The 18,373-nt window shown below is 38.0% G+C and overlaps 1 protein-coding gene across 1 annotated transcript; it reads right to left on the minus strand.

The window, feature by feature from the left end:
- Positions 1–884: 884 nt before the first annotated feature.
- Positions 885–12,718, minus strand: rab2a (RAB2A, member RAS oncogene family). The gene is made up of 8 exons (XM_084120782.1): positions 12,489–12,718; positions 8,750–8,821; positions 8,026–8,093; positions 5,840–5,922; positions 5,630–5,722; positions 4,948–5,059; positions 3,980–4,048; positions 885–2,343 (listed from the first exon to the last, which is right to left on the minus strand). Exons 1-8 carry the CDS (start codon positions 12,532–12,534, stop codon positions 2,248–2,250), a joined length of 639 nt encoding a protein of 212 aa, XP_083976908.1. The 5' UTR covers positions 12,535–12,718; the 3' UTR covers positions 885–2,247.
- Between the last annotated feature and the right edge of the window lie 5,655 nt (positions 12,719–18,373).

Below are 18,373 nucleotides of genomic sequence, written 5' to 3' on the forward strand. Positions count from 1 at the left end.
AGGCAGGGGGCGCGTGCATGACTTACTGGATAAACATGCGTGCGCGTGAGTGACCTCGCCGGGCTGTGACGCAAACGCTTTTTTTTTGTTTTACTTTCCAGGTCTTTAAAAACATTACGTATTGTTTCGATACTGCAGATTGTCGTTTAAAAATCGATATTTCATATTTACATATCATATTTCGGGGTTTTAAACTTTTTTTTTTAGCTCTCGTCATATTACATCTAAATCTTTTTTAGTGAAAGAGCATTATGCACTTGATATCTCATATCTAAGTTTTAAAGATTTAAATTTGTATGCTGACTGGAAAAGCTCATGTAGAGATCACATTGTACCGCAGTTCTATATGTAATCACAATATTTGCATGAAGCATTAATGTTTTTTATTACTGGAATGTTGTGAATCATTTTGTCTTTCACAGTTAAACATTAGAAGGATTAAAAACGATAATTAAAGATACTGTGTTTGCTCTCTTGAATCTGATTTGGAAATTTCCATTCACAACTGTACTATTATGGGTATAATCATACACAACCAAGCTATGCACATACAAGCGGAATTTACCTGAATCGTAAAACAACCAATCCCTGTTGGCGTCTGTAGCCCGGATGTTCAGGTCTGCCTCTTTACGTCAGTTGTCTATATGCATGCTGCACTTTCGGGTTTGATACATGCCTCTGGCGCATTCACAGACGTTTTATCATCAGTCGTTACACGCTGTGGTTCATGTATTATCGGATGATTTTTACAAATGTTCTAAACTAAAACAAACATTTATGGCATAAAAACAGCAAAATATACATTTTATCTTAAACAGACACTTTATTCATATGCAATCCAACACAAAGCCAGTGCTTTGTATAAAAACTGCACATAAGCAAACTGAGTTTAGAAGGTTTTATTATATTTTTTCGTGATAGCATTTCATTTTGAGAACACAGCAAATAAAGTCGAGGGTCACAAAGTTACTCCAGGTTTGGCTTTATCACACCCCTTTCACAACAGACAAGATGTTCACCATATATCTATTAACAACATAGTGCCAAGAGAAAGCAAGTCTTTACACAATCACTCAGACACCTAAATTAATGTGGATCTGCACTGACTTTACACAGCGGACTGCATCGGAGAAAATTAATTTTGAAGAGAGGAAAAAAATAGATATATTTATATGCATACTAATGCATGCATATGTGACGACTTGTATGGATATATAAGTACAGGCATGTATGCGTGAGTGTCTGTCTAATGGATAAGTGAGTCTAGCGTTATCATATGCAATATACGACTGCACGTAAATCACTGAAATGATCCCGTGTAACATGAATATGTCATTGTTTTGACGTCCCAAAATCTTTTAAGGCAAACAGCAGATCTAGTTCTGGAGAGGTGATCCATATCTGGAGCCATGATTTTAGAACACAGGTAAACACAAATTTGGCATTAAAATAGGTATATAGAGCCAGAGTTTCTATACAGAGAAGAGGATCGGGGGCACGTTTACGAGGGGTCAAGGCAGATGGCAGGACCAAACTAAAATAAATGAAGTAAAAGATTACCTTAAAATGGTGTCAAAGAGGTTTTGGAAATATCGCAATACTGTTGCAGTTTCAAGCTCTATTCATACAGTATAGAATTTAAGCAAATTCAGTACAGAATTCTAGCTCAGTCAACGTACACCAAAGCAAGAAATGATAACTATATATACAGAATGTGAATGATAAATACAGATTTAAAACAGTCCTGCTTTTTTTCTTTTTTAACTTCTTCACTTTGATAACAGCTGTTTCTTTTTTTTAGACCAGCTCTACGTTCCTTTTATTTTGACTTCAGAGTTCACCACAGTTTTCATTGAATTCACCCACATAAACTGATTAAAAATACTATAGATGACTTTGTAGTGTTTAATACAGTTCAGCTTGAAGTCAAAAGGGCAAAAACAATTTGCTGAGAAACAAACATGAATATATATTTACCATAATAACTCCAAAGCTCCTGCCTTTTTCCTTACTAGTAACCATATAATGTCTTCTGTAGCCCAAACAGGCTTCAGGAGTTTGTCAGGAGGTTTGAAGAGGACCTGGACTTTATAAATATTTTTGTTTTGGACAGCCATCTAACATATGATTTGAATCCGGGGCCTGGGTTGTGGGAGGTTAAGAAAATGTTAGTGAGCCCGACCAGTCCAGTAGAAACGTAAGGGGCGGAGGGGTGTGTGAAGGAGACTGGGGGGTAAAGGGTAGTGCTCAGCAACAGCCCCCTCCGGCTTGCTGTCCTCCCTGACTGCCGCCCATCGTGGAGTTGGTGGCAGCATGCTGGGGTCCAATTTTGATGCCGTTAGCCTGCACACACAAATAAAACATGCAAGACATTTAAACACTTATTTCCATTTCAGATGACAAGAGACCATACAATTTGAACCTCTGCTTCCATAAAGTAAAAAGAATCCATGAGGAATTATGGTATAACGCTGTATTAAGCAGACAACAGCCCCTGTAGGCCTGAATTAGTGGGCCGCTTTTGTCAGCACTGAGGCGGGAGAACCTCTGGAGTGTTATTCCAGCGGTAACTCAGAAACGCAGGGAAACCTGCCAGAGCTTTAAAAATACACACACACCCAAGCTGGTGGCACTTTCATTCATCACACAAAGGCATCCACCGCACCAACTTTTCCCTTAAGCGGGCTCGTGTTCAAAACAGACATGCCGTAGCGAAGCTGTGCTTTTGTAACGTTCTCAGGAAACTCCACACTGCGCCAAATCTGATTTATAGTGATCTGGGGTGAGCTCACATGTGAGCCTTGAGGTTCCTGGCCAGGATATCTATCAGCTGATGTGGTTTGGATGCTGTGCCTTAACTTTCTTCTTTATAAAAAAAACTCTTCCTACTACTCTAATAAAATAGCTGCACTGGGCTCACCTCCATTCAACCAGCTGTAACTTACGAAATGTGAGGAATTTATGTGTTGGCTACCAGCCAGTAGAGAGAAACTGAAGGGCTGGAGGGCTTGTGTGGAGCTTTCCCTGGAGCAGATCTGTGTTTGTTGTAACCTTGCTCCCTCCTCTCACTTCAGTCTTATGGGTTTATGTAATTGTCAAGTATTCACCACCATTACATTCCTAAACATTTTATGGGCTGTTACAATGCCTGCATCATGTGCAAACCAGTACAATAATATCTGCTATGCTACATTGGCTATTACATCTGAATTTGCATAGATTTGAGGACAACAATGTGGCTACTGTGGGAAAACAATCACCATAGTACAAAGTGCATCAACCATCCAATGTGAGACTCTAGTACAGGGATAGGCAACTCCGGTCCTGGAGGGCCACTGTCCTGCAGAGTTTAGCTCCAACCCTAATTAAACACACCTGAACAAGGCAATCAATGTTTTCAGGATTACTAGATAGATACAGGCAGGTGAGTTTTTATCAGGGCTGAAGCTAAACTCTGCAGGACAGCGGCCCTCCAGGACCGGAGTTGCCTATCCCTGCTCTAGTATATGACTTTACTTTTTTATTAAACCTATTTACTGATGAAAAACTCTGACAAAGTGTCTATAATATAGAAGAAGCTTTCACTAAAGTTAAAGGTGCAGTGCTTAATTTGTCACAAAACTGAATTAAATTAGCCCCCCCAAAAAAAAAAAAAAAAAAAAAAAAACTATAATAACCCCAAACTCACACCATTGTTTAAACTGGTCACAGAGCCACAATGTTTAATTTTGGGGGGATTCATCCTAAGAAAATCCTACTGAACATTGTCTCTGTAAATCAAGTAGGGAAAGTAGCAAGTATTTTAACAAAATGACACATTTCACCTTCCAGGAAATAGTTTGTAAATGTAGTTTCTGAATTCACCCACCAGACCATGCATAATGGATTTCAGTGTAACGCAACAGGAAGTCCTCTTGACCCAATTACTTTAAAGTTGTAAAAGCAAACAAAGAATGTGCTTCCTTGTCATATGGGTTACCTCGTTGTTTATATCAAAGACTCCCTCCTGGATCTTTTCATAAATCTCCTTGGCTGTGTTGATAAATGCCTGAAACACAAAAAAATACCATATTTTATCCATGTGATTAAAATGCTATTCTTTAACTGCTTAAGATGATAAACTCATACAGAATTCATACTGAATTAAATGAGACGGTGCAAAACAACCAGTACTGGAATCAAAACAATACTGCATACTGGGATCAATATAATTCATGAATAAACAAGTCAGATAAAACAGATACGATTAACTTGAAGTGTTCAAACTGTCAAGGTTTTTACAGTTGAAGGCTGGTGCCCCCATCTGGCTGCAAGTGATGGTGTCTATTATTACTGGAGTTGAGCACACATTGGTCACCCAGAGAAGATAAACACGGCCGTCTGCATGGCTCACCTTTAAAGTGTTAAGACCTGCCACCGGCACTTCGTAGCCTCATTAACAGAGCTGCTTTGCTTTTTGGTGCAACTGCCTCTCAGCTCTCCAGAGCTATCAGTCCTCTGTGGCTCAATTACCACAGAGAGAGAAAGAGATGGCTGAGCGAGTGCCACAGATGTGTGCGCTTGTATCTGCGGATGTGTGTGTGTGGCAGGGAATCTATGAATATGCATGAACCTTAAATAGGAGATTGAAACGTCATAAAGGGGTGGGGGAAGGGTCAGGAGAATTCACACGACACTAATGAGACAAATTAATCATTGAGGCGACTTTGGGTGGGAGGATGGGGGAGGGACTTCCACAATTTAACATCCCACTCTTTTAAAGCCAGCTCTAAGCCCTGCTTTAGCTTCTTGGCTTCCACCGTAGAGATCCGAATGTTTTTCTCCCCAGTCTGTGTCCCTAGGGTGTTACCTATATGCATGTATGTGCACATGTTTTCGCACAAGAATGCAAACATAAATCACGACACAGGCACTGAAGACCTCTGAGCCACACAAGAGCTGTTTTACCTCTTCTACATTTGATGCAGTCTTTGCAGAAGTCTCCATGAAGATCAGTCCATGTTCTCTGGCAAAGGCCTCTCCTTCCTCTTTCTTCACCTCTCTCCGTGACTCCAAATCACTGGCATGAGGAAATAAATCAGATTTTGCTTATTTCAAAAGATTTAATTTAAATGTACAATTTAAAATAACTGTTTTCAATTTAAATATTTTTTATGTAAATTATTCCTCTGATGGCAAAGCTGAAATTCAGCATCTATCTTCAGTGTCACATGATCCTTCAGAAATCACTCTAATATGCTGATTTGGTGCTCAAGAAACATTTCTTATTATTATCATCATCAATCCTGAAAATGGTTGTGCTGCTTAATATTTTTGTGGAAACTATTAAATATTTTGTTTCAGGATCATTTAATTAATAGAAGGTTCAAAAGAACTAAATCATTAATGTACTGAAAATGGAAAACTTAAATTAATTGAGTAAATGTGGTGTAAACCGGTCCAATTTACACCAGGGTTTAGATCCAAATCGTCATTTTAGAATTTATGTACTCTTACTTCTCACATCTCATTTGCTGTAATTAAACTGTATTATATATAAAATAAATCAGTCAATATGTACTAGATAAATAATATAAATAGACTATTTCTACTACTAATAAAAATAATAATGATGATGATGTACACTGACCTTTTATTTCCAATGAGCATGATGACCATGTTAGAGTTGGAATGTTGACGAGCATCTTCTAACCAAGTTGTCAAGTGATTAAAAGTGTCCCTTCTGCAAATATATAACAAACATCCACACATAATTTTTTTTACAGTGAATTAAACAAGAATAATCTTTGTAGTTAAGACCTGAAACTGGAGACGACAAGATAGTGGAGTTTGGTCTCACCTTGTGATGTCATAAACTAGCAGAGCCCCAGCTGCACCTCTGTAGTAAGACCTGGTGATTGAGCGGAAGGACTCCTGTCCGGCCTGAAACACAAAGACACAGGGATCATGCCACCAGTAAAAGCCTGTTTATAAGGAACAATGAGGTGCCAACAATGTCCACAGGGTATACACTTTGTGCGTAAACCATCTTCACCACAATTCCTCCAGGCTGGTGTTACCCTGGGAACTCCAGCTCTAAAAGACCACTGTGACATCCCATGCACAGACCCTCCACCCCATAACGCTTCTCTGGAGCATCACTGACGCCTCTCAAATCTACCGGCCCCCAGCGTACGGCCACCATTCAACGGCGTGTCATGGTATAAGATGGCCTCTGGTCCACCCAACCCCTTTGACAGCAGGCAAATAAGCCAGGAGCACGTATTTGAATTCAATAACCCATTCCCCGGGGCAGCTGTTAACATTAGAGTTAATGGAGCCCATTGTGAATAAATGATGAATGACACTGTTATGCCTGCCATCTGCTGGAGTGAAAGGTTACAGGAAGGCCAGACATGCAGATTTCTCCTGTTATTTCATCCAACACCCACCCCCTCATCCCCATCTTCTCTCATTTTATCACAGAGCTTGTTGAAATAACCTTGAAATAAATTATTTATGGTGCATTTAAACACACAGTACAATTTAGGTGACATCATCACTTCAAAGCCAGACCAAAAAAAACCACGGCATGATTACCTCTAATTATTCCGACATTACATTTTTCATTAGACAGCCTCGCCCTTACAAACTGGCTATAAACAGGAAAACATCCTTTTTAACGTTTAATGTCTCTTCATTTATTCTTTACACATGCATAACTGCATCGCTTATGAGAACTGCAACCTTCTAAGAGAGTATACAAGTATACAAAAGAGAAGAAAAACAAGACATCTGATATATACTACAAATACTGACGCTATGACGAAAACATCATGGCCTTTGATATGTTGTCTCCCTCTGCTGGCCAATGTGTTTATGTGCAGCCAAGACTTTTTTTATTAACATTTCATGACTGCATTTCCTACATGAGGAAGATTAAACAAGTCTGCTGCTATATTGTAAAAACATTTATACATGCTGGCAAATAAATGATCCAAGTCAATTGAGACAAGGTTTTAAAAGCTATGTAAATAAAACAAACATACCCCCAGTTTCAAGGAATGCTTATAAAAATCAAGTTCTATTCAAGGCGGCATATTTTGATAGACACAATGAAGTCTCCACAATTCAACAAAATATTTAGTTTGGGTCTTTCACTATGAAGAACTGCAGTGGTAATCAGGAAAAAAGGAAAAGAAAGAAAAAAAAACTGTTCAAAGGTTTGGGGTCAGTAAGATTATACAAATAATTATCAAATTGATTAACAGTGACAAAAGACCTTTATGATGTTAAAAATATAATTCAAATAAATGCTGTTTTGTTTATAAACATTAGAAATTAGAAAACTAATTAGAAACACTTTCGCCCTGTCAATCATTTTGAACAAGACATCAGGTTTGTTGACCTTTCTTTGAAGGGCAGGGCTTAAGAAAAAGAGAGCATGTGGATGAAGCAAGGGATGCCCTGCTGGTTTGTGTCATAACTACACCATTTGGCTGCAAAGAGCATCTCCATTTATTGACAGCAGTTAAAAAATATCCATGGATTTTGAAGAAGAGAAATAAAAAATCCATTGCAAGCAACATTTACTTGTAGTACATATTTTTGGAGGGCTCTTAAAGGAATAGTTCACTTAAAAATAAATATTTGCTCATCCTTTACTCACCCTCAAGTTGTTTCAGACCTGTATGAATTTCTTTTTGGTGCCAATAAGCATTATCATGCCATTGTCTCTAGAATCATTAGTCCCATGACATTTAGGTTCGATGTCATGTGACTGGCTCAAAACAACCTGACAGCAGAACTGAGCTCCCATGAGCAGCCTCAGGCATATTGCTGAGTTAGCATTATTGTAAGGGCAAATCTGCCAAATCAGGAAACACATGTTCCCTCAACACTGTCTCAACTGTGTCAGTTTCATATATCAGGCATGGTAACACTCATATCATTTACTAAAGCCATGAATTTGACCTAAATGATCACACATAGAAACAAACTCTGCACAAATAAGATGTATGTAAAATCAGATGACTGTAATCTTACCGTATCCCAGATCTGAAGTTTTATCTGTTTGCCATCTATAGTGATCATTCGCGCTCCAAATTCAACACCTGTCAAGACAAATGAAGGCAGAGCTTGATTCATGACTCAGGCGATGACACAGCAGTGAACAGATCACCTCAGATTTGCATCAACACCACGGATCAGATCTTTTATTTTAAAGCATTAGTGATATAAAACTTGACAATAGTTACCAAATGGCATCTTTAAATACACTTATTTACCCAGGTTGTGTAGAATGTGCTCATATAGAGTGGATAGAGCCTCAAACACTAGAGCGGCACGATTTTTAAAATACCAACGTGATCTTAATGCTAAATTTATTCAAGAGATTCGTTCAAAAACACTGATTCATCCAGTAATGAAACAAGTCAAGTCTCTATGAGCGATTCATTGAATTATTCATTCAAACTTATTAAAAAAATTAATATATATATATATATATATATATATATATATATATATATATATATATATATATATATATATATATATATATATATATATATAATACAAATATCAACGTGATAGTCATTTTATCCAGATTTGTGCAGCTTCAAACATGAAACAAATTTTGCTATTATGTGGTTTTATAAAGTAAAACACTTGAAGGAGACTGACACCAGTCTGTTTCCTGTGCTAATGAGACCCATTCCTGCTGTTTTAATTAATGAGAAAATATATGGTTGGGTTAAAAGAGCCTTACCGATAGTGAGATCGTGCACTGGCTGAAAGCGCTTATCTGTAAACTGTAATAATAGGCACGACTTCCCCACACCTGCAAAGCAAACACAGAGGGTCACGTGTGAATGGCCACAATTAGCCTCAGGCCTATACATCTGCTGTATCCCATTACATCAAAATCATTTGTTCAGGATTTAATTGAAAATATATATATATAAAAAAAAGATAGGGTCATTTCTGTAGTGAAGCCAAAACTGGCTTTCCCCTTTCACCTCATTTTCCAACAATTTGCATAAACAAATGGTTTAATTAAAGCCATTGTAAGACCATCTTATTTTTCTACTGCTAAGATGAATGAGAACAACAAAACTCATGCATTAAGATCAATATCAGACAAACAGAAAAGACAAATAATTTATCAGTTACATTAAGGCAGATTAGTTTGAGATCACAGCATGTAACACCAATTACCTGATGGACTGACATAAAAAACAGACATCTCATATGCAATTTTCTTTTCATTATTCACTGTGTAAAGTGAGTATGTAAAATATATATAGCTTTCTCTGCACTTTAAACTATTACCTGTATTACTCATTACCAAAATGTCACATGCTAGTTTACATGGACTTGATTCTATATGAAACTAACTACATTGAGTAAAATCATCAGTTCAAGACATTTTATATTGGCAAAACTAAAACTCGTCCACCAAAATGAGATTAGAGGATCTGCCATGATACACAAACAGGTTAAATGCTTATGACATTAGGAGGAGGCGTTACCATGAGCAACAGCAGTTGCCAAGCAAGCGAGCAGCATTCAAAGAGCGCTCACAAGAGAGATGTATGGAGACAACACAACAATGATGAAATTACAATGTGTATTGTGCAGCCTCACCTACAGCAAACACTACACAGCCTATAGAACAATTAAGTAACTAAATTGAGGGGGGAAAAACAGCTTTACAAAATACTTGTGAGCTGATGTATTGTCTTCTAGTGAATAATGGTGACAACATAAATAATGTGGTAACAGCTAGATGCTACTGCTTCAATCTAACCCTGTAGTGTTATATATATGGCAGTATAGTCATGGTAAGCATCTGAAATCAAACTCACAGGGGTGAGCTAATCAATGTTCTCCAACACTTAAAGTGGATTAAAACTAATATTTATAGCGAATATGAATGAATGCAAACTTTCTCTGCTGTTCTGCACTTGCATAGAAGTGCTCAAGAGAAATGTAAAGTAGCACTACTTGTATAGTTGGTATACTTGTATATTTAAACTAACCACTTATGCTTATTTTTTTCATTTGTGGGTAACTTAAGATAAAAGTGTCTGCTTAATGAATAACTGCAAATATAGTTTGTCAAAAAATCAAAACAAAACTTGTGCAAGTTTTAACACTGCAAGTGCAAACTTATACCACAATCATGAACACAAGGCAAGATGCAGTCTCATGATGCCTGGTATTGACTAGCTAGATCAAGTTTCAGATGAGCATCAACTGACTTGGGTTGAGCAACGTGCAGAGGCATGAGCCTGTTTACACATACTAACATCACTTTTATAACCAAACTAAGTCTGACAAACCCAATTTTACTATTGTTCAGAGTCTTATGAAATGCATCAGGCATTGTAGAGTTTATATGATGGTTGCATTTGTCTTGAGAACAACCCAAGGCCTGATTCAAAATGTAGAAAACCACTGTGCATGTGGAAGTGTTGGGCAAGATGTTGAAATAATTTGGCCCACAACAAACTTGATCATCAGATGTTATGGTACACTACAAACTATTCTAGATTAGGCCTAGACAGTTAAAGGGATAGTTCAAAAAGAAAAACGGCTTTCACCATTTACTCACCCTCATATAGTTCTAAACCTGAATGACATACTTTCTTCTGTGGAACACAAATAAAGATATTTTGAGAAATGTCTCAGGGTTTTTTGTTCATACAATGGAAGTTAATGTTCACCAAAACTGTTTGGTTATTTTGTGTTCTGCAAAAGAAACTCAGTCATACAAGTCTGGAACAATTTTTTTGGGTGAACTATCACTTTAACTCATGTATGTTAGCAGTCCCACACACAGACAAAAAGGAAATCAAACTCAGAGATGAGACTATCATATCATGTTCCCAGACACTTAATGTGGGCTAAAACTAATTCGCATTTATGTGAATGCACTAATTTAATAATAATTTTTAAAAAAAACTACCCCTGCTGTTCTGCACTTGCAAAAAGAATAAAGTCTACAAGGTTCAGTCTTCCAAAAAATGTAGAGCACCACCGCTGCATTTCCACATGAGACAGAAAAGACACTTCACAGTCAACGAAGCAAACTTACCTAGTCTGTCAATGAAAAGCTTGTTGAAGGTTATATTTGCAACATAAAAGCCCCCAGTTTCAAGATGCATTTATTATGTCTTATGATGGTTTTAATGCTGTGTCAGTGCAACAGAATCCTCAATACAACATTGGTCCTACAGTTGAATCTAGAGCTAATTTATATGTAAATCACAGCATTATTTAGAGGACAAAAATGGTCCCAGTCCCACTTTATATTAGGTGTCTTTAACAATTATGTACTTGGGGGGAAAAAAAAAATGAAAAAAAAATGTTAGGTACAATGCACTTATTGCATTCATGTTCAACACACTTTTGCTGTATCTAGATGGGATACAGGTAAGTTCACTGGTTTATAGTGTAATTATATATCTATAATTGTAATTATAGACATAACTAGAAACTAGAGCTAGAAAGTAATTACATGCATGCATTTTAAATACAAGTAGAACGTGAAAATATGTATGTACAAAGCGCATGGGATCAACTTAATTTTAATGTTAATACATAAAAAATAAAAAAAATAAACCAACACGTTCCCTGGAATTGAGTGGATGCAAAATGCTGGGTTGAATTAAACATCAGCTCTCTCCTCAGCATTATATTAATGTATTTCTGGCAAAATATTAGTTTTTTGGGGAAAGTAAAACTTCTGTTCAAAACTAAATGACAGATAAACGCATTTAAAGACAGAAATACATTGTCTGTTATTGCCGTATCTCTTGGGGAAAGGCCTAACGTTACAGTGACATAAATCTGGTGAAAACACTAGCAGGCCACAAATATACGGGGATACCAGCATCAAAAACACACATTGTATGACCCTGACCGATAAATGTGGGACTTGAGTAATAAAGCAAGTTAATTTATCATATATACATTGCTTATTAAATGTTTTATACTCTGATAAAACGCAACCGGGCCAACGCCATTTTCAGAGTAAATAGCTGCTAGCGATGTTGGCTAACGTTAACTAGCCAGGTTGTGGCCTTTAACTGGACTAGAACAAGATGTAAGCAAAGCAAGCGAATACTGAGCCAGACGTACTGACACGTACACAGCATGTTGCTTTTTCGCTCAACATCTCATGCTAATAGAAAGCAGAGATGCTGCTGTTGTTATTGAGGCAGACAGCTGATATGAAGCAACGTTTAGCTTGCCTGCTAGCTTCCCCCACCCATGTAAAACAAAAGACCGTGGCAGCCTCATAACCACACACCGCTGCCGTGACATGAAGCACACGATTAGGAATTAACTTTATGTATGTGATAAGAATTAGCATGAGGCAGATGGAGGGAAAGGCAGCGTAAAAACACAGGCTGTCAGTGCTCCCACCCCTCGCGCCTCTGCTTGAACCACGTCATTGACTCCAACACTGCGGAAATAACAGACTCGCTGGCGCTGCTTACCCGTGTCTCCGATTATGATGTATTTGAAGAGATACGCGTACGCCATGGCCAACCGGTCCTGTATCAACCTGTGCTGGCCTTACTAAAATGGCTCCTTGAAGCTAAAACCGCAGAGAAAGCGTGTGTGATATTTGCCTCCGCTAAGCCAGCCCTTTTCTCTCCTCGACGGGAAGGAACAATAAACACCTCGAGCTCCAGCCGGTGTACGTCACACGTCCCGCCTTCGCCACGCACACAGAACAGAAGAGGTTGTGGACTTCACCGGAAGTTCGCTCACCTAACCGCTATGTGTCAGGTCAATGTTCGCCGACAGATAATTATGTCATTAGACGTTTTAAAGGTTGTATTGTTCGCTAGACACTACAGAAGAATAATGCTCATTCTAAATATTCAAACCATGTATTGACCTCTCGAAAAGTGATCGTGAGTGAACTCCTGAATGTTGAAAAAGCAAAGCTGAAGAATATCCCATTTAAATCCAATATTAATCAACCAAATTTGAGCACTCACAGAAAAAAATGAGCAAAAATTGCTTGTCCTTGGGGCAGTACATTTTAAGGGATACCTCGTTCCATATTTATCCCTAAAAAGGTTCATAGTAGCCTAGTAAGTTGGCATAAAAGGAAAAATGGAAAACATGCATTATTTTCTAAATGGATATAGCTCGATCTTATTGTTAACCATTCATCTGTGCATTTCATTTTTATTTTATTTATATATTTTTTTGACCTTGTAATGTTAAATCAAAATGTCAGAACAGTGAAAATGATAGACGCATGCAGGTCTTTTCCAATCAACAGGTGCTTCTTAATTAGAAGGAATTAGAATTAGAAATCCTAGTGGGTTGACCTTCCTAGTCCAGTCCTTCTGAGGCTTAGGCTAGAGTCCTTCTTAGCATTAGACACTAGAGGCTGCATAAATTAGGTTAGCCGGAATTGGGAACACTTCCTATAATGCCCAATGTACTCGTTACATCATAAGAACAATGGAATCTATGCTAATGTTAGTCTTTCTGCTTATTCCGAGGTTTACTGTAATCAGCTGGATCCAGATCAGATGGTGGACCTGCGCCTAGACACGACCACAACGCATGATGTAGTCAGCCGGATCCGGGCCGTATCCAGACCAGATGGAGGACCTGCACCTAGACACGACCACAACGCATCCCTGAAGTGTCAGCAGAGATTGTGTCAACTAGACTCTCCCCTGTGAAGGCCTCATCGACACGACAGCCATCAGCACTGATCCTCAACAAACCCATCCCCATACCGGCGTGACTCAGATCTTCAACGAGATGGAACTGGATAATATTCTGATTGTTCCAAACCAATCTGACTTCTGACCTATAATGCTGCTTGAACCATAATCATACACTGTTCGTTCATTGGCCAGAGGAGAACTGGCCCCCCGAGCCTGGGTTCTCCCAAGGTTTTTTTCTCCATTCTGGCACCTGATGGAGTTTTGGTTCTTTGCCACTGTCGCCTTTTTCCACCTTTGTTGCCATTGGCTTGGCTTGCTAAGTTGGGGACATTAAATGTAACATTTAATTTAATATTCAACAATAATATTGATCTGCCTGCATTGACACTATTATACAAGAACTGAACTGAGCTGGACGATAACATCACGGTTTACTCCAGAGCGGCTATATATATACAGTATATATATATATGAAGTTGAACTCAATTAATAACTCTTTTAAAAACAAAAATGAAACATCACTGAACTTACTTAAAGCTACACTGTTATTTTTTAAGTTGATTCTTTGCAAAAAACACTTTGTTCTTTCAAAATGATATGTACTCATTTATGTGTAATTACTTATACCAACTAATCAAGTATTCTCGTAAGCGTAGAATCTGCCATTTAGAATACATATGAGCGAGTCGCTCGAATGGCGGCAGCCATGTTGCGCCTCCATCTTGAAAATACATTAGCCAAAGAGGGACATACCTGGAAATTCGAGCTTCGCCTTTCGCGTTTTTACACTCAGTGGCACCGTGACGAATGCGAGGGGGAGATTACTCGCGACTGCCGGCAGATTTGAAATAATACAGCCACCGTAGGAGTTAAAATGCCCTTGGAATGGGAGGGGCTAGAAAGTAAAATTCAGTTGGTAGTCATAAACAATTTCACCACTAGATGGGAGAAAATCCTACACAGTGTAGCTTTAAGCTGGACTGTGACGCTATTTTCTTCTGGAAACAAACTTTTTTGCATTATTTTCCTGTTATCTCTGTAAAGCTGCTTTGAAACAATCTGTATTGTAAAAAGCGCTATATAAATAAATGTGACTTGACTTGACTAGAGTAAGGGCAGTTGTGGCCTAATGGACAGATAGTCGGACAGATAGGATGCGGGTTCGAGTCTTAGGACCGGCAGGAAATGAAAGTGGGGTTGAATGTACCGTGCTCTCTTCCACTCTCAATACCCACAACTGAGGTGACCTTGAGCAAGGCACCTAACCCCCAATCACGGTGCCGCAGCAAAAAATGTCTGCCCACTGCTCCGGTGTGTGTTCAATACTCACTGCTTTGTATACGCACTTCGATGGGTGAGTATGGGACACCATACTTGGTATATCAATTTAGAATGAGACGTATTTAATCTATGGTTAAATACTTTGTATTAAAAATCTTTAAATGAACTGATTTACTATTAATGCAATACAGTGAATTACAACCATCCGTGGTCTCCAAGTGGTTTACATTGTGGACAGTTTGGCATAAAGTGATTAATTTACAACAAAGCAAAAGAAAACATAACACCATCTCCAAAATATAATTTTTTTGTCTTGATATACATAATGAAATTGGCGAGCTCAGTGCTTAATTTTGTACTAATTCTTTATCGTGAATTGGAATGTGTGCAAAAGATTGTGGGTGACCGGAGGATGAATACACCCGATGCATTCTTCAAAATAAGCCGTATGAAGGACATGAAACGCAGACTTCCAAGGATCCTTCAAAATGAGATGGCCTTTGTCAGCGCTTGTTGACATAAGGCTGCATTTCTAGGCTGCTACTAGGACAAAGTCTTTGAACTAAGAAGCACCCATTTAGTCTGCTTAAACCTGCCTCTAAAAGCTTGTGTTCATCTGCCTCCATTTTGAGTGCAACAACCACATCTCAAAATCCAATCAACAAATGGTGTAGTTCCACCCTACTTTTTTTTATTGCGTTACACTAGAATGTACGTCACAATACAGAAGAAAATATCAGTCCCAACCTGTTTCATTGTGACTTTAAGGTGTCTAAGGTACTAATAAGCACCTTTTAGTGGGTAGATAAGGCACAAAGTTGTCAAACCCCCAACGCTAACCGTTACCACCCTAGTGACAAGATACCACTAAGGTACAATTTTCTGACAGTGAATATTCAGGAAAAGTACAAGGACACATACACACTGTTTTTTTGTTTTGTTTGTTTTTTGTATACCATAAATAGTGTGGTGTGATCTCTAATCACTCACACTATTTCTTAATATTTCACATTTACCATAACCTTAAATTTCTTTTTTTATCGTAAGTGTATCCAGAGCCGATCAGCCTATACGCACACTACGCAAGTTGCGTAGGGCCCCGCGTAGGGCCCCGACTCCCCCTCGTGTCAAAGCGCGTCAATCAATGTTTACAATATCGATGAGAAAATGAAGCGGAACTATCCTTCTGGTCATGAAAAGAGAGAGAGAAACACACCATGAGAGTTAATTGCGGCAACAGTTATCAGGTAGACTTGTGTGCTCTCCTCTCCAAGTTTTATGTCAGCAAAGAACAGTAAGCTAAAGTTAAGTTGATGTGAGTTGATTTATGATGTTTAATAAACGACAAAGGACAACGGTGTTTGTTTATAAACTGCAGCTCTGAAAAGATAACCGCGTTAAGAAACATCTGTTTTGAGTCGGGACCAGTACAATATGGGCGTGATGGCACTCCTCATAGTTTTAAAACAAGACGATGAGTATCTAGTCTCTCAGTCAAGGTTTAGTTACAACTCTGCACTAATGCAAGATGGAAAGCAATGTATTGACATTGACTATTGATTTATAGGCTCCATTGAATTTAAAATGTTGATTGGCTAGAGATTCTGGTCAATATGGATGCACATCCCTCAGTAAATAATAACCATCAATTATCAAGAATTGCTTTTATCATTTAAAACACAGTGACATGCTGTGGCGCCATTTTAGCTTTTATTCATTCACAGGATATGCATTTTTGATATCAATAATTCAATTTGTACTATTTAAAATGTGAATTCTTGATATTAAGAATTAACTTTTTACTAGTAACAATGTCTTCTGATATCAGGAATTACATTTTCACAAGAACTAGTTAAAGGGTAACTCTCGCCAAAATGCAACCTGGTCTTTTTGTTAATCTACTCGAGGCAAACTTTCATTTAAAAGCATAATTAGAATGGAAACGCCACTTTTAAGTTTGACCGTATTGTTGTTTTAGGTTAAATGCCTTGTGAATGGGGCACTTTTATGATAGCATCAAAAATCGCTGTTTTTAAAACACTAAGAAGGTTCAACAGAACATGAAACTTTGCTCGAAGTATCACCAGGGGCTCTACACATGAACTCGAGCATTGAGAACATTGATACTAGTAGCCACGCAGCCAGTGTGTCGCCGGCCTAAAGATCGAAAGCTCCTAAAGCTTAGTTCAATATAAATTCACGGATAATTTGTTGTTTTCTCATTAGTGAAAATCAATATTGACCTTGTATTTGAAAAAGGATCCTCATATAAGAAACAATACTAAAATTAAGAGTTGGTTCATTCGCATTCGGAAATCGACTATTTTTGACTGTCAAAATGCCGGCGGACACAGCTACAGTGAGTTGTTCAAAATCTTTCTTTTTAGTAAACTCTGTGTACACAAACAATGTTCTCAATGCTCGAGTTCATGTGTAGAGCCCCTGGTGATATTTTGAGCAAAGTTTCATGTTGTATCAAGCCTCCTGTGTTTTAAAAATAGTGATTTTTGATGCTATCATAAAAGTGCCCCATTCACTCCCATTCACAAGGCATTTTAACCAAAAACGAAAAAGCGGTCAAACTTAAAAGTGGCGTTTCCATTCTAATTATGTTTTTAAACGAAAGTTTGCCTCGGGTAGATAAACAAAAAGAGCCTATAGTTGCATTTTGGCGAGAGTTACCCTTTAAAGGAGGGATTGTAGTGGGAACACTGGGGTGTCAGGTGTGACTGTGTGGCAATGGCAAATGGTTCATGGCTCACGGGTCAGGTATGAGGGCCCCTAAACAGAATTTTGCTTAAGGCCCCAGGGAGGTCAGGATCGGCTCTGAGTATATCCATATTATTAGGGCTGGCCAAAAAAATCGATTTTTCGATTAATCGTTTTTTAAAATGTGGTTGATTCAAAATCGATTCTCAAAGGCCACGAATTGATTTTTTTCCACATTTATCTATCACCCAAAAGCCAGTATTAGTTTTCCTAAACTCTTCTGTAACAGCCTCCATGTTACAGCTAATGCTGTGAGATTTTATGTTTGTTTAATCTTAAACATAAAATAACCTGATCCTGTTTGATTAAGGCATGCGACTGTTCTGACTTGTCCAATTTTCAGCATCAATTTTTCATCTTGCATCAAAATCCTGTCTATTTATTGTATGCATTTAAAATATAGAGTTGGGTTTTGTTTTAATGTACCAAGTGTACCTAAAATAAAAAAGAGTTTAATATACAGGTTTGTAGCTCTTAATTTCTTTTTATTAATTAACCACTTGTAAACTTTTTACTTTTTCAAATATAGGATTTGTATTAAATCTATATTCATTGAGTCGAATCGAGAATCGAATTGGGGATCGAAATCGAATTGAGAATCAAAATCGAATTGAGAGCTTGCGAATTAAAATGGA

The sequence above is a fragment of the Abramis brama genome (assembly GCF_963993115.1).
Source record: "Abramis brama genome assembly, chromosome: 7".
Taxonomy (NCBI): domain Eukaryota; kingdom Metazoa; phylum Chordata; class Actinopteri; order Cypriniformes; family Leuciscidae; genus Abramis; species Abramis brama.